The sequence below is a fragment of the Neodiprion fabricii genome, chromosome 5 (genome assembly GCF_021155785.1).
Source record: "Neodiprion fabricii isolate iyNeoFabr1 chromosome 5, iyNeoFabr1.1, whole genome shotgun sequence".
Lineage (NCBI taxonomy): Eukaryota > Metazoa > Arthropoda > Insecta > Hymenoptera > Diprionidae > Neodiprion > Neodiprion fabricii.
This window is the reverse complement of record NC_060243.1, coordinates 17075892-17100377: the sequence shown is the minus strand read 5'-3', so window position 1 is coordinate 17100377 and position 24486 is coordinate 17075892. Positions and strand designations below refer to the sequence as shown.

Here is a 24486-nt window from a genome sequence, read left to right as displayed (position 1 = left end):
ATTATCTTGATATACCAAAAGTAACGGTCATCGACGTTTTGGCTTCGAAACAGCTGAAAATTAATGTCGAGGTCACGGATTTACATTATACAGGTCTGGAAACTCCTATGCTGGGAACACACGATTATGTGCGTCATTTAGCAAGGGCAAGTTTCAGTTTTAGCGAAACCACTAGCTGTCGCTGCAATTCACTGATATTGCTGCAATTCTAATACCAGTAGTGCCATGATATACATAACCTCGTTTGGCAACTAGTGCTGTCCTTGTCTGAACCATGGTCTCACATGCGCGGTCAAAGGTATGAAGATCGCGACGAACCTAGTGGCGACTAGTGAACTACGAACGTGTGTAGTTGCCAACCTGTACGTAAGACCGTGGTCGAAGTTGTGTTGACTCAGCCGAAAAAATACTAACTAATCCTGACAATATTGAACTCCATCACTTACGTGATGACCGATTCACCACGACACAAGCGAAGAATTGCAGAATAAGGGATCCGAATATTTTATACATGCACACAGAACTATAATTTCCGTGTGATCCGTGTATGAATAATTTACAAATAGAAATTACAAATTTGGTTATACTGAAATTGACGATATCAGTAACTCGGCGACCCGAATGCGAGAAAATAATAATGCAATAAGCCGGTGCGCAGCAGGAGATGCGAGGGGCCGCTCGGATCAGCTTTGACCGTGGTTTAAATTTCAACGGTCCTCCGGCGAATAAGATTTGAATGAAAATAAGAAGAAAGCACAAAACCGAAGTACTGCCGAACAGTGCGGGCAGTAACCAGTCCCTCGGGATCCGCGCATAATAGCGCCGGGGTTTCGTCTTTGTCCGTGCGAATAATCGCGATTTGAGGAACCCGCGTAGCAGGCTTACCTTCATCAGTCGATTACCGAGGGTTATACCACGTGTATGCGCGTCGCAAGTGAGTTTCGCGTATTTCCGCGGCAGTCGCGTGTGCATCGCATTTTATACGCAACACAGTGTCCCCTCGTTCGTTTTGTCCCGTCATTTATCGGCGTCAATCGCTTCCGGTTTACAACCGCGTATATACCCTAGAAATCACGGAAAAATTCGCCATGTCGCGTAAATACTTCGCCGAAACTCCCGTTTACATCGTCGAAAATCACGACGAGGTGAGTTACCATTTCGGCCGGACGAACGACCGTGTCGCGTCTGACACACCGACTGTTTACATTCGCCTCACATCACGCGTACACCAGCGACCGTTTTTTCACAGGCTCCTACCCACCCGCCAAGCATCAACTCATGCGGCAACAATATCTCGCAACAGTGTTCCATTTTTTCCCGGACAAATATCGAGGCATCGTCCTATTTCCACGCGGAATTCACCGGGATAAGATTAGACGAGACCTGCTTCACGCGCATGATTGTTGCTTCGATAATTTGTCGCGTTATTAATTAACCTAGCGTCACAACGGATTCGCGGTCCACTAGAGTCAGTCGGCAGTGTACCTACGTTGCCGCCCTTCTTTATCGACCGAGCCTCCCTCCCCACTTTGAGCGCTCCGGAAATGCGCTTTAGTCGGTATCGAAGTACTTGCATACCGTCCATGTATTGTCAATAATTTTCAATGTTTTGCGGTACAGTAAGGATCGAAATTTCTAAATTCCTTCTGAAGTGAAACACCAAAGAGAGCCAGATTCCATTAAAATTTAACAAAGTTTCAAATGACTTATGACGTCATTAATAAAATTTTAATGTGATGCGACGGAACTAATTTTTCGGCATTCAAAATTTTGTAGGCCTTTTATGAAAAGTTGTGCTCCATAACCAATGACGCATCATTTTCTCACTTATAATTCGAGAAATATTTGCGAGATGTTTAAAGCTGTCGATCTCATTTGGACGGTGCGGCGGGATTTCCGAATCGTCAGTAATGGAAATTATGATTTCATTTTTTAGAATACGTTGGAGCTAAAACGTTAAATAGATTTTCGTTCTCGTATTTGATGATTTTTTTTAGAAATAACATGGTTTAAGATGAGTATGGGGGTGTATTGGCGAGAATCATGAAAGAAGAATTGTTTACACTAGTTAAACGTCAATAAATTATAGATTACTTCAAAGTACATTGTTATTTTCGCATCAGTTTGATCAATTCATATTTTCGGTCTTATATGTAGATTTGTGAATTCAGACTTCTGTCCGTCGATATCTTATCAGTGGTAAATAATATTAGTAGGCAATGTACGAACGCATGTGCTGCAAATTTTTTCGCGCGTCAATCATGACCAGATATGAAAATGAGAATTGATTTTGTATTTTTTCGTTTCTGATTTATTTGACTCACTGAAACCTCATGTACTGACGACTCGGACGCCGTAGATAATTACTATGTCGACTTACATTTACGCGCGTGGTTACCAATTGCCGGTATAGCAGTTCGGCCACATTTGTATCAACGAAGTTACAAAAAAGCCGGAATGATAAAAAACCCTCGCGCTTATCCGGATTCTCACACGTATTTTCGAAAGTGTTAAATTCTTCGTGGAAAACATGGTGATTTTTTTTCGTTCTTGTTCATTTTTCCTCCAGATTTTGCCGTTCGTTTATCGTTGCTTAGGTTCTAAGCATCTTCCGTTCGAAGGAAACACCTTTATCCACCTCGATTCTCACCCCGACATGCTAATACCGAAAGATATGCAGGCGGACGTTGTCTGGGATAAGAACGAACTTTTCGAGTGAGTATCCAATTACCTATATCATCTATGCATCAGTCGGGCATTTCCTTTGCTCCACGAGCTAAAACACGCAGCCGATAAGTAGAGTGATTGATTTTTGTGGTCGCAGGTAATATGAGCTTAACATTATCCCTTGATTGAAAAAGGATAAAAGTACAAAAATGAATTTATAATACCTATACGTTCTACGATTCCGCGAGTTTGTCTGATCTGCACGATGATTGTTTTCATTCGATATTTACAATGTGTTTTTTATTCTTAAATTTTTGCGACTAGTGATAGTCTTTGGACGAAATGTTTTTCCGTTGTACGTTTACTCACCTCGTGCACGGTATTGGTTTCGCCGATTCTACTAATTGTAAGAACCAAGCTGATTTATGTGCACTGCATACTTTATATTATACCGACGAGCGAAGTACGCAGGTATAACATTCGTGCCAAATGCCAATTACGCAAAAACGTTCTCATCACGCAGGTATACCGACATTATAACGATTAGGGTAATTGGCGCAATTGTGAAAGTTCAGAAAATAAGTTGCTAAGAAATATATGTGTATGTATATGTATATAAATATATGTGCATTTATAGACGTAACTTATATATTTATGTATAATGGTGGCGTTGTTAATCTTCAATGATTTTTCTTTTCTCATAATAATGGTACATTTGTTTCTTCTAAGCCGTTCGCGTGCACAAATCGTTTCGCGCTCGATTATATTGTGCTATAAAACGTATAAAGTCTGACGTATAAGGTGTACATACATTAGGTGCACCATTTGCTTGCAAGGTCTAGAAACTTTTGCGAACCATCGCTAGAAGAATCTTCTGTCTGTGAGTCGTGAGTGAGGATTAAGTTAAAGTTTATGTACTATATTTCATTGCGGATCGGTCAGATCATTATTCCAACACGTTGGAATCATGATTTATTCTCACTGCTGAGTGATTTCATTGCTTCCTCTTCGGAGGAGGAAAAAACTTCATACCGGCGTAACTGATTTTTCACAGAAATGCAATTTCTATAATAAATTCATAAGTTTATAGATCTGCTTATAAAAATCATAAATATATGGCATCGTGAATGTGTCATAGATGCCGCAAGAAGTCAGAGGTGACTGAAGTTGATTTCGCATTCAGGCATTCGCGATTTGACGAAAGCGATATGTATAAAAAAATCTCGGAATGAATCACCACGTTGTGGAGTTTAGGCTATGAACAAAAAAAAAACTTCAGATTGTAGAATTCCTCGTGATTCATTCTGATCGTAAACTGAATTTCTCTTCATTCAAATACAACCCACATTTAGTTCGAAGTCATTCACCTGAGTTCTTGGATTGCCGAACAACGTGCGTATGATTTATAGCCGTGTCGAATTGCAGAAACAAAGAGTTGTAGGCCTTACATTCTGATCAAACTTGCGAAGAAGGCGGGTCCATAAAATCTAGAAAATCTGGATATTTGTAGTGATGGATCATAGATTGTGTCTGAACTCGACGTTCTTTCAAATTCACGCTTTAATTTTGTAGAATTATGATTTCGGTACCTAGAAACAACTTCTTGAAAAGTAAAAAATCTTACGAAAAATCAAGTGAAAGTTTTTTATCCAGTAAAAATTATATTCCTTAATATTTCCGGTATGGTGAAATCTGGCTTGGAATTTAGACCAGGAATTTAGGTTATAAATTTATGCTGTGGTCCGGTTAATATAAAAAGTAAATCTGAAATTAATAGGATCATATACAGTTTCAAAATTCAATTTCTTATTGATTTCTAGATCGTTATGTTTATCTTTACGGACGTATTTGATGGTCTTCGTTGGCTTTTTATTCCGGCTATTAACTTTCAGACTTGTGCCGAAAACCAGTTACAGTTATACTATAAGACCATATATTTAATGCGTCGATTAAAGACTTTTACTGTACCGTTAAAGTCATTTTAATATTTTCTATATCATGCGATGACTCAGACTTAGAATGCAAATACGTATATTCTGGACAAGAATATTCAAAATACTTGGTCGATACATTCATTCGACTTACTTGAATTGCTTTTCTGTTCCACAAATGTCACAGAACATCGTTAGATGGTGACCACAGTCAGAAATAACGAAAAATTGCAATAAGTTCAAAAAATGTGATTTCTCTAGCGATTCAATAATCGTATAATGTGACACTTTTTTATCCTCCCGAGAAATGATTATAATGATTGAAATTGAATTTCTCCGGTGGGAAAAAATCATACATGGTTTTATAAAAAAATTCCTAGAATTAATAAAAAACGAATTTAAGATACTATCGTGGTTTTTGAACAGAATTTTGAATTTAATTTCTCGCGGTTTTTGAGAACACTTGTAGAATGGCTTGCACTTTACAATTAATAGTTTTTCATACATCTATCGTTGAAACGGATGTCGTTTCTTGTACAATATCATAGATTTCCTTAGTTAGAAATTAAACTTCTAACGGTCGTTACTTCTAACACTACTCAATTAGTGACGCAAAACGAGTTTAATAATATGCGACGGAATCTCTAAATTCGCCAAAATCTTAGGAATTGATATTTTTCTGCAAAATTCTATGAAAAACAATTATATCGTCTTCGAGTTGTGGATTTGTCGAACGTACGTTTACAGAACTTGTCAGTTTCTTTACAATTATTCACGTGTGACTAAAATTATTTGTATTTTATAGTAGATTTTCGTACGAATTAGTATAATTCTAAAAGAGTTCACGAAATTTCATTCTTATTTTTACGGTCAGTGAATTCTGTCATTTGTATTTTGTTGTAGGAAGTTTTCTATCATCGTAATCTCTCTTTGATATTCGTACTCTTTCAAAATTATTCCTGGAATTTTATTCAAATTTTCTCGGGTAGTAGATTTTTTATCCCGTCTAAAGTTAATTGTAGGTGATTTAAATTTTTCGTAATATTTCATCGTCTTATATATAGGAAAAAGCTACAAAAGACAACGACTTTTGATTACTTTTTTTCTTTTTGTCTCTATTTTCGTAGCACATTGTGGAAATTCTTTTCACTAGCCGATCGTGTGCGGTTCATTATAGGTTCGGAAAATTGAAGGAAACATTGAAAGAATCGAAGCTGTTAAAAAGCCTTCCCGAGGCATATGGATGATTAAAAATTTTTGACTTTTTTACCACACGAAACTGTTCAAAGTATCTACAATGTGGGATTTGAAAAAGTCGAAAAATTAACAAACCCCTGATTTCTGACCCTTTTTCCTTGTACACGTCGAGTAAAATTCATGGGGATCCAAATTCCCAGCCAGATTTCAAAATCCCCGACGTATGTTTCGATCGCCATTGACGTCTGCGTAAATGAACTGAAAGATTTTGTTTTTGCTTACGTCGCAGTGAAATCAGTATAGAGAATTGGATGCTTCCGGCGGCGTATGCGGGTCACCTGAAGCACCTGATCTGGGTGAAGCCGCCCTGGGCAACGCAGATGCAAGACGGAGTCTCCACTTTCTTAATCGGGAAGCACAAGGACAACGGATGCATAAGGTGAGTCCCAGGCCCTCGGCTCAGCTGGCTTGTATAATCGTTACATGCGATGTCAGCTATTCCATCACACCTTCGTGCTTTTAAATTAAATGCCAAATTCACACAGTTATACGATATTCGTTTGTAGTATGTTGTAACCTAAATGGAATATAGTTAGGCCAAGGTCCGATGGACAAGTTAGACACATCTGTGTCTGAGACGTCCTCTCTAAATAACCAACTTTCTATGGCCCACGCCAAACGGCTTCATTTCGCGTAATGATACGCGTAATGTGGAGAAATGTAAAATACTGTTATTCATCGATTAATATTAAATACAATCATTCGTTGTAATATGAACTCTTCTGGGATTTTATTTGATTCAGACTAGCAAGTAACCTCTTAAAAGATACCACAAGTATGTATACCATATATATTATATGTGTAGTACAGGATGATCTGTGTTTGTAACATCGTATGTATCGTTTGATGAGGAAACTCTCTTGTAAAGTATAATACTTCGTAAGTGAGAGATTAATACCTGACAGCATGATCCAAGTGAAAATAAAGAACGATGCATTTTTTTTTCAACGTGTCGAAACTTTTCTCCTTTGAATTTTCTCCGGAAGTCCTAATGCTGTGAAATTTTGAAATCGTGTCAGCGAAACCGTTGTGCAAAGTAAATTCTATTGAGATCAGATTATGGAACAAGAGTGAACTCAAGGAATGGAAACGGCGACGATTAATTTGTATCCTTGTTTCTCTTTTTGCGAAACATAACATAACTTCCGTAAAAAAGTAAAAAAATCATGCAACGTTGAACAAAGATAAATGTCCTCTTTAATTTTCACACATTTTTACCTGATCCTTGACATAGGTACACATCGTTCGTACTGATCCACATTTTTCTTATTACAAGACAAATGATTGTACATAAGCTATTGAAAATGAAGTGTTGCAAACTGTCTATTATATGTTTGATTAGAATTCTTAAGTTTGAACACGACAGTTTTACAGCGGTAAAAAAAGAATAGAGTGAACGAATTGCGACTAGTTTTATTATTACTTGCAGGCATGTAAAATATGTAGACACATTACGTAAAAAATTGAGATTTATCATCAAGATTTCAAGCGTGATTTTGTTGCGTGATTTAAAAACGGCTCGACGTACTTTTACCCCAAATTTGGAGACCGTGATCTTGTATAGTTTATATAATACTGCACAAGATGAAGCATCACACGCTGATAATGAACCCGATTTCGGTATATAATCATCGATTTGCTCATTTTTGTACAGTCGCTTTATTTGCACTGAAAATCGAAACTTTAAAATGATTCTTTCTCGCCGAAAATTCACAAACTGTCACAGTTCGTTATGAATATCGCTGTTTCCTCGATGATTTCAATGATTAGAATTTCCCGATCCAGTGGTGCTGCATGGGAGTGAAAATTAGAAGTTTTTCTACGCTTTAACGATCCGATTCGCCAATCTATTGTGAAATGTTTGGTATACCGATATCTCCTGATCAGTGATCGTCTTGACAATATATTTATGTACTACGGAGAAGGCGATCACCTGCCCTCGATTTACCGATTGTTGTCTTCCACAGTGGCGTACAAGAATCTCGTGTCCTGCAAGGCCAATTCAATGATTGAGAGAATGATTTTTTTTCCGATTTTTTGTTCTTTATACCTTAAACACTTGTACCGACGGCTTGCTAATTGCAGGATCTGCAACGCGTATTATACACTGAGAGAAATTTTTATTTTTGGTTACCGCTCAGTCGATAACTATTTTAATTTTTACCACAATCGAAAAATATAGTTCTAGGTACAAAATGAAAATTAGTTTTCTAGCTGTTACCGGAAATTCTAGTGTCCGTTGTTATTCTTTCTCATTACGATCACTGTTGCTATATTTTCTTGCAACTGTTGCGAAAATTTAACGCTTGTGCAACAATAAATTGATGTTGAAGCCTCATTTAACTAAAAAAGTAGAGTAAACCGAACAAACTGATTTTGCGTTGCAATCAGGTACCAAAAATGGATCGACAATAGCGCAAAATGGTTACGAGTACCTCCTTTCTCGTAATTCCAACGATATTCAAACAGTTTTTTTAACGATACCTGTTTTACTGAATTAATTACCGTCTTTCCTCCACACTGAGAAAAATTTCATTTCTTACAGTAACTAGAAAAATTCAGTAAAACAGTTATCGTTCAGAAAACTGTTCGAATATTGTTGGAATTACGAAAAACGATGTATACGTAACCGTTTTGCGCTATTGTCGATCCTTTTTTAGTAATTGCAACGCAAAATCCGTTTGTTCGGTTTACTCTACTTATTTAGTTTTATTTAGTTTTCACTTGCACTTATTGCACTCACACATTTCCTGTCGTTTATGTTCTCGTATGAAACAAGAAACTAAATGGGTATTTTTTTCGGCGTTGTATAGATAATGGGATCATCTCCAGCTCATTTTTAGGTTGGTAATGCGTAAATGTGAAGGGTAATAGTAAAAATAAGTGAAATTTCACTCGCTCGGCTCACACGACTATAGCGCATCCTCTCAAGTACTGCGAGGAGTATCCCACAACCAGAAACATTTCCGCCTATACGTTGCATTGATTCCGTAACAATTTGTAATAACGCGTAGCTAATATTTCTGTGTAGATTTCGAATCGTGGACGTGGCGACACTGGGATTCAAAATGGAGGCGTTACTGTACAATATGGCGTCACGATGCGTCAACAGCTGATCGTTTGACCCAAAATATGCGATAAAAAAGAGATGGAAAACTTTGTGCACGTGATTCAATTGCTGTTTACGTACGTTGATTGAATATTCCCGAGTGAAATATACGTTGAAAAATGACATTTATCGGGATTCTCACTTTGCAATGTGTCATATGGTGGAAAAAAATCAAACCAATGCAACACAAGGCTGACAGCTGACCGTTGACCGTAGTTTTTTCGCTTGTGGATGGTAGAACAGGTTCATCATTGATTGCGTTTCGTGAATCCACGCGACACGAGTAATTTGAAACATCAAGAAATATGATTTGCCTCCGTTAAAATAAAAAACTTTGGTTTTGATATGCGGTAACAAAATGGCACGGACAACCAGACTCTGACGTAACGGGGACATTTTTCAACAGTCGAATCCGCTTCGGTCAGTGTAGTACATTTTCCTGCCACCAGATGTCAACGCTCGATATTTGGCGTCGTCCGCTCTTTCGCCCGGCAAAAATGACGGAGCGGGATCTCTGGTTCTGTAGAATTCGCGGAATTCTCATATATATTCCGAATAAGGCGAGCTGCCGCCGCGGCGACGGAACGCTACAACCGGAGGCTTAAAGTAGACTCGTGGAGTTATCCGCACTGCAGGAGCATGCAAGAGTGCAAATACTATCCGCGGCGTGTCGAGTGCCTGTCTGCCTATCCGCTTATATTCCCTGGCCGCAACGCAACGCGGGACAGTTCGCAACTGAAGCTGGCAGCACGGCGTAAAAACGCATCACTTCCACCGTTGCGGTATGCATTCTAAGCGAGTGACTGCGTTTGCCTGCCTGCCTGCATAACCTCTCGGCTAACAGTATGCGGCTAACAAACTGACTGACAGTGGCCAAGGAAACGTGTCTCTATGCACGCGGTGAAAGCTCGGTGATCGGCGCAAAGGACTGCAAGCGTGTCGTGAACCGGGATCGCTTGCCGCGCCTCGATCATTTTCACCCTTTGGCATTCTCGGTTGTACGGATTATGCCTCGATGCGTTGTGCGTACACTGCACTCGGGAATTGGAAAAAAATAATTTGCCAATTTCCACCGTCGGGTCCCTCTCAAAAGTTTGTTTTGGATTCAATGGGATTCGCAAGTGAAATTCTAGCCCTACGATACATGCACGTAATATGCTAAAACGGTGCTGATTTTTTTTTTTTGCTTTTTTGTTTATGCCTTTGGACAAGAAATGACGTCCCATGTCGAAAAATAATTCCGGTAAAATTTTTGCCATTTTCGAAATGGATATTTTTGAACGAAGAAGAATGAAGTTTATGTGAATATATACGAGCTCTGTCACTATGAATTTTTTGTTTTTTTTACTTTCCCGTATCACTCCCGCTGCTTCCGCTACTTTTAAGATCTATATTTCATGACGGTAGAAGTCATAAAAAATGAAATTGCGGAGCAAGATTCGTCGATTTTTCACAACATGTCCTGTTGATTATTTCGAACAACTTCACGCATTGATTTTGCAACTTTCTCCTTCGATCAAATGCATTAATTTTGAAAAGAGCGAAGATCTTGCCGGAATTGTTTTTCGACCAGGGACGTCATTTCCTATCCAAAACCATGTCCAAAATAAAAAAAAAAAAAAATATCAGCGGCTTTGTTGCATGTATGTATATCGTAGCGCTAGAATTTCACTTACGGGTCCCCTTGACGAAAGGTTGTCTTATAAAATGAGCTTTCTACGCAACGTCTAAGATGGCGCTCATTCGATTTTTCACTTTTTTTTCATATATTTTTCAATTTATGCAGGGGTCCCGTTTCAATATGTTCTGGAACGCGCGCGATATTACCTATAAATATGATCTTATTTCTCTTACCGCTGTTCGCTACGTGGAACATAAATCCACGCATGTTCCAGTACATATTGAGACGGAACCCTAAATTGAAAAAATGTGAAAAAAGTGAAAAAATCGAACGTGCGCCATCTTAGCCGTCACGTACAATGCAAGTTTTTTGATAGAATCTTTCTATAAACCCAAACAAACTTTTCCGAGGGTGCCACGGTGGAAATTCTCTAATTTTCACGCCACCAAGTCTCACCGTTCACGAGAAACTCTTTCATCAATTATTTATCATGTTTTCGAACTCAACCTTCGCCTTTGTCGAAAAAATACAACCCAATGTATTTTTTGTGGAAACAGTCAATCCTTGCGAATGTGAAACTCGTTTTAAGATAGATTCTCAGGATCTGACAAATGTAACATTTTTTCTACCTATCAAGTCCCGTGCATCTAAAGGATCAACAAATATATTGTTCTTCATTTTCTCATGTCTATAATCAGATATCTCAAAGAATATCCTGAAATTTCGGAGTCGGATGAAACTGGGATTATCATTAAATCGGTATAAGTATTTCCAGGATCTCGATTTTTCTCTCTATGTTCTATAACCCTGGAATATTTATACCGATTTAGTGCTGATCCTATTTTCATGCCGCTTTAAAAATTCCACACGAAAGAATTGAAATAATTCATTTTTCCGTCTCTTGCAGGCACAGAACTCGTAATGTCGAGAAATTTTTTTTTTTTTCAAAGTTTCTGAGGATCTACCTCAAAGTCTATTTCATATTAGGAAATATCAGACTTTTTCACACGAAAAATATATTGCGCCATTTTTTGGATGACGGGAAATGCCGAAAATTTGAAAATAAAGGTTTGATCTATTCCTTCGTGTTTTAGCGGTTCCAAAAAACAAACATCGCTTTCACGAAAAATTAGGCGTAAATTTGTTGCGCAAGAGATTTTTCTGGAATTCTATCAAGGTTTCTTACGAAATTTGATCTCCGGGGCTTATTTTCGTCCTCAGATTTGAACTTGCGAGTCCGAAACTTGATTTTCATAATGGCGGTTCAATATGGCGAACACGAGGCAAAGTGAAATTAATCGATCGCGTCCGAATTGAAGCGAAACTCGATGTCTGGTGCTTTTCTCAAATCGTTTGTCTCGAATTCTGATGAATGTTCTATTATTTCGACAAAGATACTACATTGAATCGTGAAATTTTATAATAAATGAAAAACAGCGAAGTGTCAAGAAACTCTGATCTCAAAAAGAAATCAGAGTGCACAACGGAGGCTAAATTTTCGTGTCAATTAGATGTTCTTGGGCGTTATTTGTAAACTTATTTGAGCGTTCAGTCGTGTCATTTGGATATTATTTTACGACTGTAGATAATGTAGTTATAAACTTTATTCACAAGTTTTTCACTCTGAATTTCCTTGTATCTACAAATTATCAGTAATTATATCTGTCGCAGATCTTAGCTGCTCAATTTAAAATTAAATAATTGGAACTAATGCACTAATTGAAATGAATTCACTGAAATCAAAATGATTTTATGCGTGTCATATTAACGGGATTACTTTTCTCCATTACTTAGGAACGACGATATCATTTGTAGCAGTGAATGTTCACGAGAAGAAAATTTATTATTTGCCGTTTGAACAAATGCACTGCATCGAGTTGTTAGTTTTTGTAAGCAAACGCACGAAAAGAAAAACATTGTAGATTTTAGAATTTTTAGGAGTTAGATCTACAGCAATTGTGGCAAGATTGATAAATCCGATGATAAGAGTTACAAAACCAAAAGTAAGAGTTAAAATATGATCAATTCATGTAGATTTGAGTCGAAAAAAGTGCTGTCCATATATTTATCACAGATGTAAAATATACACAACATTTTTTTTCGTGCGAGTTTTTTCAAAACGTCGGCGATAATTGCAACTACTCGAGTATCAATAAAGTTGTCGCCAAAAGTTAACGTTCAAATTGAGCTGATGCATATTTGTATAATTATTTCTTTTAAATCAATTCCACATTCCGAGCAGCATTCATCCGCAGGAACAGCGACATTTTTTTCCAAGTATTGAGTATCTAAGCATTTTTCCTGCAATACTCACGAAATACTGTTTTTTATAAAATTGATTCATTCACATACCTATTTGAAGAACTTTTGCTCGTATATAATAATAACAAAATAAAAGTAGTATAAGTTTTTGAGTTACGAATTGTTAAATATACGGGCATAAAAAGAAATTATCAGGAGAATAAAAGTGTCCGTTATATGTAAGGAGAAATTCAAAACTTTCACATCTTTAAACGAATATATCTGAAATTTTTACCATTTATCGAGAACTCAAAAATTAGAATTTCATCCAAATACGAGCTTAATATTTATAATCGAGCAGTTTAAAGTTACGAATAGTGTTTTTAATTTACTTCGAAAGGTTTCGTGCACATTAAGCTTTGATCGTAGCAGATTGAATTGTTTTTCGACACATGCGAGTAAGGCATGGATTGAAAATTATTACAAAGATTTTATAATAGGATTTTTCCAAGTTGTTTTGTTCTTTCATATTTAACGAAAGTTGCATGGAAGTCAACCCTTAAGGTTTTGCAGGGTCAAGTTTCTTGTTTGTACATCCGTCTTTCCTGTAAATAAATAAATCGCTGGTTGAAAATCAGCGCGAATAATAAAACAACGAAGTGCGCTTATCTGCAGGCTCTCTTGTACGTGTACGTGACGCACGTGAAGCTCGTAAATCGGGAGATACGAGTTCAATCAAAGGTGATTCGACGAGCCAGCTAGCAATCTCGGCAAATCGGTGTGATTTGAACCTCGTAAATCAAACGAACGCGCCATCAACGGCTCCTTATTTCACGAGCTCGTGATGCAGGCGTAAGGTGAAGATCGATCGCGTTGAAATCGATGCTGAATCCTCGATAATACCAACGCTTAAACATTGGGAATGTGTTATCAACTGTTCTTCGATCAGATTTTTTTTTAATTAAAATATTATTGTTTCACTCTTACTTACAACAATATTGTTGATTAGAATTTTGTTTCTGAAATAATCGAATAGATCTAATGACGAAAATTTTTATGTATTTATCTTCATTTTCGTCTTGTTCATTTTAAATTGTAGATTTCGGACAGTTTGTTTTACCATTTTTTTTTCATTGGTGACCCTAGGTAAATTGATTGCATTTTTGAACAAATTTATTCATCGTATTAGCCAACAAGGATGTTACAATCATTTGAATACGGCCCTGTCCGAGTCATTTTTGTGGACAATAAGGTTGCTAATTTTTGAACACAGAACGGGATATACGAGACATTTTAAGGGTACATTGATATTTTGTGCAGCTATAGGGAAAAATTGTAATAATTCTGTAGAAATGATCTTTAGGAAGGATAGTTAATAGCTGATACAATAGTGTCTACACTGATGTAAAATACAGAATTAATTTTTTTCGTATACGGTATCGTAGAAAATATCTGACGTAAGCTGTGAGATATAAATATAGGTTCCAATTTCAAAACACGCACGTTCGAACACTTCTAAAAATTTTCTTCAATGTATTATTTTTCATTCTTTATCTGAAATAAAACGATGAATCTCCATTAAACTAGGAAAACATCTACCTTTTGATATCTTATTGTATCGGAGGCGTACTAAATAAAAAAAATGCAACCAATTGTTTGAAATTCGATTCAAAAGATTGAAAAAAGGAAAAACGCCGAACAGTTTCATTAGTGACGATGATGATAAAAAAGAATGAAACAACATCCCTTCTATGCGATAGAAATGAATTTGAGCAATATTTGCAACGTTCCAATCAAAGAGATTTTTCTCCAAATTGTCATATCTTAAGCTTGTGTCATTCGAATTTGCTCAGATTAATTTTTATTGCACATAGTAGAAATGACGTTTCTTTCGTGTTCACTATAATTAGCGCAAACAGCGATGCTGGAGCCGTTTGAAACGGATTTTCCTCTTTTCCCAACCTCCAATTCAATCAACGACATCCATTCATTATCAACTGTAGATTGCGATACGTAACTGATTGAGTCGTCATTGGGGGTGAAGGTGTAAATTAGAAAACGGAAAGGTCCGGTAGCAGATCCTCAGCACCCATAAACTATCGATGATACTGGATTCCGGAATCCTTTTCCACGTCGCAAGTTGATACTCTCAAGTCGTGATCCAGCGTTAAATGGATACGCTTTGTCACTCGGCGATGATTGGCGGTTGCGGAATGGAACTTCTTACGATTTGCCAGCGGTAGAAAGTGCTCCGGGTGATGCAATACACACGGAGCAATCCGACGAGGCGTTGAATACTTATGGAAATACCTGGCGCAGCTTTGCGGGTACGAGCCGAGCAGCTTACAGTGCGTTCGGACTTAATTCCGCGGCTCGAGTAAGCTGCCAAGCTTCCACAACTACACAGCCTTGCAAGGTAATCTGGCCGATATGTGCCTGACCATTCACGCGTGATCCATGCTAATCCGCATACCGCCAATTCAATTTCACCACTATGTCAACCGTCAATGAAGCGTACAGGGCGTTCCCCAATGAACCTCGCAGCACAGCAGCTGGCTGTTCGTTATTGTGCCCAGCCAATCTTGGTACCGGTTGGTAGTGCAGAGGGTGAGACCACCGTGGACTGCTTCAAGTCGTTGATCAACCTGCGACAAGGCAAGAATTACTATGCCGGTTACGACAATCCTTGTGAATCTTATCGAAGTCTCCGACAGGATAAAGAGGACTATTGGGAGTTCCTTGTTTGTTCGACTAGTTCAAATTGGTAAATCAAGTTTGTCAAGTCGTATTCTTATCAGGATTCGATGCTGATGGAACATCTGGGACAGTAGGTGAATGGATTGGATCCGCAATAGGACCTTCGAAAATACACTATACCCCTTTCGACCTGTACCTAAATTCGAGTTCAATCCGGACTTTCCGAATCCATTAATCTTCTCGCGTGCAATCAAAGTACATATTCAATGAATCCTGTGTCCGAACCGGTTGTAACGACGAAGTTTGTCAAGTGGACCCAAAGTGATGTGTCAAATTAACAAGTATTCGAAAATCTTCTCAATGGCCGAAACTTGTAAATTTTACATCTCACTAGATTGCATGGTCAAATCAGTAAAACTGGGTCACTAGATATGTAAACGCTAAATGTATCGCTTAAATTATTTCACTAAAGGTTTACAACGGTGTTCATGCTTCCGCAACAACGTAGGCTGGTAAAATGAAGAATCGATGTCGATTACGTTATCTTATCTCGAGTGAAATTAACAAAAACTGTAGTAGAAATTTTTACTATCATAACGTTGCACTCTGGTATTCAGATTTTCTTTCGAGTGTTTCCGATGATGCTTTTAGCCGCTCCTTACGGATGTAAAGCAATTGTCACGTGAAAAGTTTCGATCCAACTTTTCATATAACCTCTCAACGTTGTCTGGACTTGGTTGAGCTCTTAAGGAAGACTGTCTGGATGCTGTGAACCGAAAACAGGTTATTGCACAGCGTAATTGGGGAGTGTATGGTTGTATTGTTACAGTTTCAAGACGCTCCCTCAAATTAAATTTACATTTTCTAGTGCTTTGATGCTTCTACTCTTGACGAAATAACAACTCTATCAAAATACCAGCAAATAAGCACAAATAAGTGGTAGGATAGACAACTTGATGTATGGTTTGTTTGCATTCAGTTTGACTATTTTACCTGCAATGTGTTTCCATAAGTGAACTCGGGTGTATTAAAATCAGTCCTTAGGTCCTGTAAGTTGAGTCAAAGTGTCGAACCGAAGACTCAGAATTCTTGGTTTTGTAAGATCCGTTGCACGGTACCGATGCGATCCGTTATTTTAAAAATTACGTAAGTGTTTACAAAACAGGAAATTAATCTACCGGCTCGATTGAACATAGAATAAAATAAATACTTATCAGCAATCGTACGCTCATTTCAACTGGAAAATGCTTATCGAGTAACGGCTTGATACGGTTAAGTAAGTGAAACTGCTTTGCACAATTACGAATGCATTTGCGAGAAGCGTACTGTGTTGAAATCATGGCTCGTGTTAGATAATGATCAACGATCAAGCAGTGAACTGGATACAGCGTAATACACGTAATCGCATGAAATGTTACTTAATTGCATCGTATTCACATTGGTGCAATTTCCTGCAGTGGGTAGATGACATTATTTCAACGCTTACCGTACTTTCTACGTTTTCGTTACCTTCTACGTTTGTTTAGTGAGAACAAAGAACAACATCTTTACCTACTACCTATTTATTTTGAGGAATGCAAAATCGGGAACATTCCAAATCAATCCATAAAACTATACTGCAGAGGAATTTAAGCGTATTTAGTTTATGCCTTGTCCTTGCCACAATCTTGGTAAGCTGCACTTGAATGAAGTATACTGCATGGATGTTAACACAAGTCAACGACTTGGTTATTAAAAGTTGGGCGTTTTCTAAGAAACATCCTGTACGGTAAGAGTGGACGGCTATTCGACGCAATAAGTGAACACAGGTTAGACCAATGTGTACATTCGTTGCTCGCACGATGTATATCAGCAATATCAAGAACAATGATCTTACGTGTGAGTGGCGTTAGACGCGTGCTCAAGACAAGTTGGACTTGCTCCAGTTGAAGATATATGTGCGGAATTCGTTCTAGCGCAGCTGGAGCATAAACTACATCAGATATTAGATATCAGATACGTTATCGAACGTGGACTAATACTAATAATACCTGTTCGATTTTCATATGATGTGAAAAAATCTCGTCCCACTGATACCGTGAGGGCCGCTGGTGACGGAACGGAATGCCGTTCATTCGGAACGTGGGGTATTTGGGCCATTGTATAAAGATTCCGGTGTACCGATACTTACCGATTTCTTTCATTCACTTATCCGTGATCTCGTTTCTTCTCATGCAGTTTCTCTCCAATAGTTAATGGGCTTGAAGTATAACCTCAGAGTTTTCAGCCACTTAATATGTCGGCACACGCACACCTTCGCCTGCATGAGAACACGAGTGGGCGTCGGGGACACTGGTGATCGATTACTATAGAACTGTACGCAATTTAGATTTAGACCGGCGATTTACGAGTGCACCTCAAGTAGGTTGTAGGTATGCACACGATGTGACTGCGGTCAGACGTTTTAACAAGGTGCGATTTTTTTATTCCATTCTCTTCATGGTTCACTGGACTAGTCCTGCCGGCCCAGAAACCTTCGCCTTAAACGCTCCGTCAAATCGGCTGTAGAAATGGATAACCAACTTCTGCGGTACAGGCCACTGCATTTTCAAAAAAAGACATCAGATACTCTGGCCGGAATTTGTGTGAGTGGATTTTCAAATTACGTTCCTTGAACCAGCTATCAGTAAAGTCACTAGGGAAATTCGAATTCAATACATCAACTCCCTTGGGGACTGAATGTGTTGTAACTCAAGTTACAACATTCAACGGAAGTTGGCATTGCCGAACGGTTATCGTTATTCAGTCCCCCTAAATAAGCCTCATAACTCTTTTCCGTTTGCAGTAATTGATCGTCGCTATCTTCGTATTCCATAGTCACCATCGTATCTGATAGTATAAGCGGAATGTCATGCCGGCGATGCGAGGAGCTTCTGTCCATCGATTCCAACAGTTTCATAACTCGTACGAAGCTACTTGTTACCCTACATGGTATGTCACATGAGCGGCTGTCGGAAATTTTTTTTTATTGCTGGTTGATCTTGTCGTTCAACAAGTATATGACGGATGATGATCCGAGGCGATATCTCGCGGGTAGTTGAAATTGGTGAACTTTTTTTCCTACTCTCTTCATCAGTGTAATACGGTGCCGAAATTCTTACCGTCATTTTTCCGTTCGCTTGCCTTACGGCCAGGAATAATCACAAATGTATTTAAAGTATAATTTACCGTAGTGGCATTGACTGCTTTCACGTGGAATTGTAATAGATTTGATTCGAAGGTTTTCTGATAACTTCCAGTTTGGCAGCGCTGTTAAAAACTTGTTAATCAAACAAAAACCGTCTCATTCCGGATGCTTTTCTTCTACCGGCGTAAGTAGTACAAAACGTGAGAACACGTATGCGCAATGTTTGTATACTCACGTGCATGTACACCGCCCTGCATTCTTTCCGGTTGAAGAGATATTTCTTACGTCGTCAAATGCTCGACTCATTCAACCCGAACGTTTCTTATTCCGAGTCTACGAATCATTTGTATCGTCAGGACGGACTATTTCGAAGCCAAATTCTGAATCAATTGATCAAAAAAACCTGTGGTAAGTAGGTAATAGTTTCATCAAGATGTATTGAGTTTTAAATTTCAGTACATTTTCCGATCCAAAACATCGGATCCGCGATTTCCGAATGCTCGGTTTCTACCTTGTAGTTGAGACAAAATGAATCACGACTCTTTGAAAACTTTGAAAGTATCATAAAATGGCGGTATTATTCGTTTCGTTTGTAATAAAATAAAAGCAATCTTTTTCTTGTTTGACTTCCACTTAATCCTTTCAGGACTGGTCGATAACGGACCACCTGACACTAACTCTGTATCGAATTCAGTAGAATAATGCAAAAATTCACCTACTCCCTCACAATTTTCAGTTCAATAAGGACCTTCAGAATCCCTTATTAAGGTATCTTCAATGAATCTTGTAGAATCGTTAGCTATGTCGACAGGTCTGTGCCGTAATGGCCGCCGGTAATGAAGTATGTATCAAGGTGTCGGAAGGCTTCCGAGGAACGGAAAGAAGCATGAGGCGGGGGGGACTAGGCGGAGCACCTGGCCAATGGTGGGGGGCGATTTTTTGGACGACATTAATGCGAGGCAGTGTACAGAAGCAGCGGTAAAGGACGACGAATAGCGTGACGGACGTATCAGCGGATGTGCGCCGGTAGGCGGTCGTTACAAGTCGTCTTGTGGTACGCATACCTATACACGCACTGTGGGAGATCTCCTGGCGACTTGTGCAATTATGCGCATAGGAAATTGGTGCGCAGTAGGCGCGCATTTTATGCGTAGGTATAGATGTGCAGGTAGCAGGGAGAAATGGCGGCTTCATGGGAAACCGCGAGCCGGCTATTTGTCAAGGGGTGACTGACGGCGGTCCTTCGGGATTCAATTCTATCCTGGGAATCCCTCCTCGACCGTACATATCGATTCAATTGCCGCAAAGAGTTGCCCCTCCGCAATTCTGCGCAACTAAGATCAGCTGAGATCGCATGCGCCTCGTTCTTCATTCCGATCGCATTGATCGGATATCGGCTCGAGTACTCGTATATATACATAGAGATTGTACGTGTGTTGGAAACTCGAGAGTGATTTGATGCGATCTGCACTCGTGTGCAACTTGGATTATAACTCAAGAAGCGGCTCAAGTTTCATCCGCGATTAAATAATATATGAACTCGGGCAGATTTTCAAGCTGTGCGATGAGAATTACAAAGTGGAAAGGGTGAAGTGAAAAGTTGACGAGAATGAGTAATAATCTTTGAATTGACGGTATTCGCAGCGGTAGGTGGATCGTAGATCCGTTGCTTTGACTTGGTAATGCAGTTCATTGTAAATCACCGCACGGGCAGTTGAAATTTATTAACCCCATTGCGCATTAACGCGCCTGGTGCTGTACTTTATACCTCGTACATGGGGGAACATATTTATGGACTGTGGCAACGCGAGGAAATCAACATAAGTTAAATATGTTTATGCGGAAAGAAATGATTTCGGTTAGATTACGCTGACGCAGTACGTCAACGCAGTAATGTACATGTTACCATTTTTTTTTTAAATTCCTTGTACCCTGAATACTGAAGCCACGGATGAATTGAACAAGTCCAGTGCTCTTTTTTCACTGCAAGTATTTTCTTGAAAAGTGAATTTACCGAACAGGAACAGAATCGTCGCATTTGGTTTCATTCGTTTCTGAAAATTAGAGTATAATGGATATCAAATGGGATATTCACCAGCGTGTGTATGGCATGATTATTTTATACGTTTAATTTGAAGATTGGAATTGGTATATTTTCAGTTCTCCCCATCACTTTTATCATTAGGGTACCATTTTTTGTTTCAATTCTGCGAAACTAATTCTCAATTATAATTTCCACTGTTACTTTCACAGACCGTCCGTGTTTAAACTTGGAGGTGCATTTAACTCGCAGTACTTCATAAGACTCTTGACTGGTGTAGTCTAGGTGTAGCAACAAATGCCTAGTCTGTGACTCGCCACGACATCAAATGACGCAGGAATAATAAAGGTTTATCAAAAAAGTGTAGGTAAAACGTGAAGGGAGCGACCGAGTTATGAGAGATCTTGTCTCTTCCACCCGTTTTATGAGGATGTATCGATACTTGCGGTTCAAATGGATACTCGAATAAGGTGAACAAGGTGAACATCTGTACACTGTACCAAAAAAGTTGTAGTCGGAAAGACCTCACTTCCTTCCATAAAGTATAGGTGAAAGTTTGTAGGTATTTAAACTTTCTACTTATGGGATGCGAGAGTTTTGCCACATCATTCTTTCTCTTCATTCACCAAACGTCTCGCAATGGAGATCCGAGCGTCGGTCTGATCCCGGCACTAATGTAACAGCCGAGTGAGCGAATCTGCAGCAATTTTCATCCGACGTGTGGGAACGTGAGCGCAGTCATCGGTGTCCTGGCATGTGGGCACTTAAGGAGTATCCACACGTCGATGTGCGGATATTCATATCGCTCATGCACACACGCATGAGTGAAGGTAGATTGCAGGACTGGGTAGTACCAACATATTGTATTGGCACACGACCGCGCTAAACAATGAGATCTTAGGGCACATATGTGAATGTGCCTGCGGATGGTTTCATAATTCCATAAATCACTCTGGCAACCTTTACGTACACGCGGGACGCCAGCTTGGATTCTGCTCCCACGTGACGAGGACGGTCTGACATTTGGTATCAGAATTTCTACCATTTTGCAATAATTATTACCACGTTACGTTGTAACGTGCAGCTTTTGTAACCGTTCAACTGTATAACCCTAACTATAGGTACGCCGTATAAGCACTTGGGTATGTTCGCAAGAAATCTATATCATAGCACGAAATTGATTCGTTTCTCACGTCATTATCATTGCAAAGGTATTTGTCAGCCGTAGGCGTTAGTACCTAGCTTGTATACGATTCAGACGAAATTTTAACCGTCGATACTCCATTTCACGGAACAAATTTATTTTTACCTGTCTGGATTGACTGGATTCGGTATGTTTCTATTACGAATATTAATCCAAACGACGTCAAAAATCGTTGTTTTCATAATTATTGGTCAGATGATTCGCATTTTTCTGATTAGTTCCTAGTGCTCGGATTTCAGTCCTTTGTGAAGAAAAAATCTTTCGTTCCCTAATCCAATCTAATATTTACAATTATGAATAATTTCACGCAGCTGTGAGAAAAGGATTTTATTCCCGATTCAGTCGTAAAGTCAAATTTTTTCACCTCAAAAGCGGGACAAAGTGGCATATTTTTCCCTAAAACGCATTTGCAGGAAATATGAGCTCAATTTAAACGTCCCAATTTTCAAATATATATTGCGGCCAGAGTCGAGTCGGAAATAAAGTCTTGTATGTAAAACAGGAATAAAAGTCGATTATTCCCTCGGGTGATTACTTTATTCCCTTATTACATAATCTGCTACTTTATACTGAATATTTCTCTGAGTCTAAATGTATGTACACAGTGCTTTCTTCCAATCGGAATCCACATCAGAATCGGGGCGCTTAATTTACTCACGATGGAATTCCAACTCGAAAATTCCCCCAATTTTCAGGCCCTTGATCGTAAGCCTTACCGTTTACGAAAGTTTACCTATACGTTGATCATTTTTATCGCGTTTTCAACCGCAACCTTTGGTTTCGAATTTTTGGCCCTCTTGTCGTCGAAAAAGATATGACCTGACGTGTTTTTATTGTAAAAAGATCTAATCTTACCGAAAATGAAATCCATTATTGAGAAGATTCTTACGATCTGTCAATCAAACATTTTTTGTGACAAAAATAGATGTTTCTCATTTTTATTCAAATCCAATAATTTTGAAACACACTACAAAATTTCTACGTTTTCAGGCAAATACATAATAAAAATTGTTTTTCAACAAATATTCAGAAAATTCAAGATTACTGGAACATTTATACCGATTTGATAATGGTCCCATTTTTGTCTTATATCAAAAGAAAAAAATCAATTTTCTGGTCCTTTGCATATACAGGGTTGAAAACGTGAAAAAAGTTTAGTTTTCTCGCATAGTTTCTGAGGAGTTACCGAAGATTATATTACGAGTCTCGTTTTCGAGATTACATCGTAGTACCGTCTACTTCACGTTAGTGTGTCACGAATATTCAGAGCTTATAAAAAAAAAAGAGAGCGCCTGGCCCCCTGGCGCTGCGGTTGTTCCTTCTCCAAGTCATAACGTTTTTCGTGCGTAAAAGTGTAGCACGTATAGAGCATAGTTCCAGTTTATTAATCAAGAAAAATCATGGGAAAATCACACAAGAGGAAGAAGAATAAGGAGAATAAGAGCGAGAAGTTCTTTAAAAAGTTGAAGAAGATAGTTGATGCGATGCCTGATAGCTCTTCAGATACGACCTCGAGTAGCCCGAGACGCGAGGTTATGCAAACAATTGCTGGCAATCAGGAGGCATCGACGAGTCGTCAAGGTTTTTTCTTCTGTTTTTCTTTCGTTATTTCCGTAGACCGGGCGGCTTTGCCGTACGGAGACAAGTTCACAGAAATTGTCTCGGGTCGAACAAAACCTAAAAAGGTTTGAGCGGGTATCGCTCGCGGAAATAGCGGGCCATAGACTCGGCGGCTTTGTCCGTACGAAGGCAGACTCTCAGAGTTCTGCCTTGAGTCGATTGTGAATGTTATTCGCAAAAATGAATGATTATTGCATATTCTGCATTTATCATGGCCACATGACTCGGCGGCCCAGGCCGTACGAAGAAAATCTCTCAGAGTATTTTCTTAGAGTCGAACTGTACGATTCCCCTGTATGGAGGAATCGGCAGATAGCCCAAGGTTACGGTCACGTAACTCGACGGCATTAGCCGATCAAAGATAGAGTAATTTTGTCAATCACGAGGCTGCTGCGAAATGAGACTCGTTTGCGTAACAAATACGAGAGGCTGTCTTTATCGCAGGTTAATCCATTGCAGGCTTGTCACCAACGAACGACAACAATGGGGGAAATGTTCTCCCCGTCGCATCGGTTGATCCATCGAGAGATACCGAAGGACAAACTCTAGCGGATGCTGAGAGTCAGGCTACAGAGGACGCAGCACAGGCTTTCGACGAAGAGACACTGCGTATCCTGGGTGCTCTTGAAAAATCTGGTGCGCCAGAATTACAGCTAAACTCAACTTTGTCACAAAATTGGGAAAAATGGATAGCCGAAGGACTCAAGAAAGACGACCTAGAGGAGTTGTTGTCAAAGTATGCGCGAACAGGCAATTGTCGCTTGGAAGCGCCAGTGTTAAACGCAGAAGTAGCGTCATCGCTATTCGAGTCGGCCACGAAACGAGACAAATACTTGAGAAATGCGCAAAATATTCGCGGTTCAGCTATGGCTGCATTGGGTGCTGGAATTTCGTTGCTGTTGTCCCCCAAGGAAGACGGCATTGACGAGTAT

General features: G+C 39.1%; 1 protein-coding gene and 1 long non-coding RNA gene across 2 annotated transcripts in view; one reads left to right on the top strand and one right to left on the bottom strand.

The window, feature by feature from the left end:
* Nucleotides 1–807: 807 nt before the first annotated feature.
* LOC124182706 (UPF0489 protein C5orf22 homolog) overlaps nt 808–24486 on the top strand; it is an 801650-nt gene continuing 777971 nt past the window's right edge. Inside the window, exons 1-3 of the mRNA XM_046570295.1 lie at nt 808–1145; nt 2570–2715; nt 6085–6234. Of these exons, the coding sequence (XP_046426251.1) occupies nt 1089–1145; nt 2570–2715; nt 6085–6234 (353 nt within the window). The 5' untranslated portion in view covers nt 808–1088. The remainder of the gene's footprint in view (nt 1146–2569; nt 2716–6084; nt 6235–24486) is intronic.
* LOC124182718 overlaps nt 16214–24486 on the bottom strand; it is a 49841-nt gene continuing 41568 nt past the window's right edge. The window contains exon 4 of the long non-coding RNA XR_006870841.1: nt 16214–16289. This is a non-coding gene — a long non-coding RNA (uncharacterized LOC124182718). The remainder of the gene's footprint in view (nt 16290–24486) is intronic.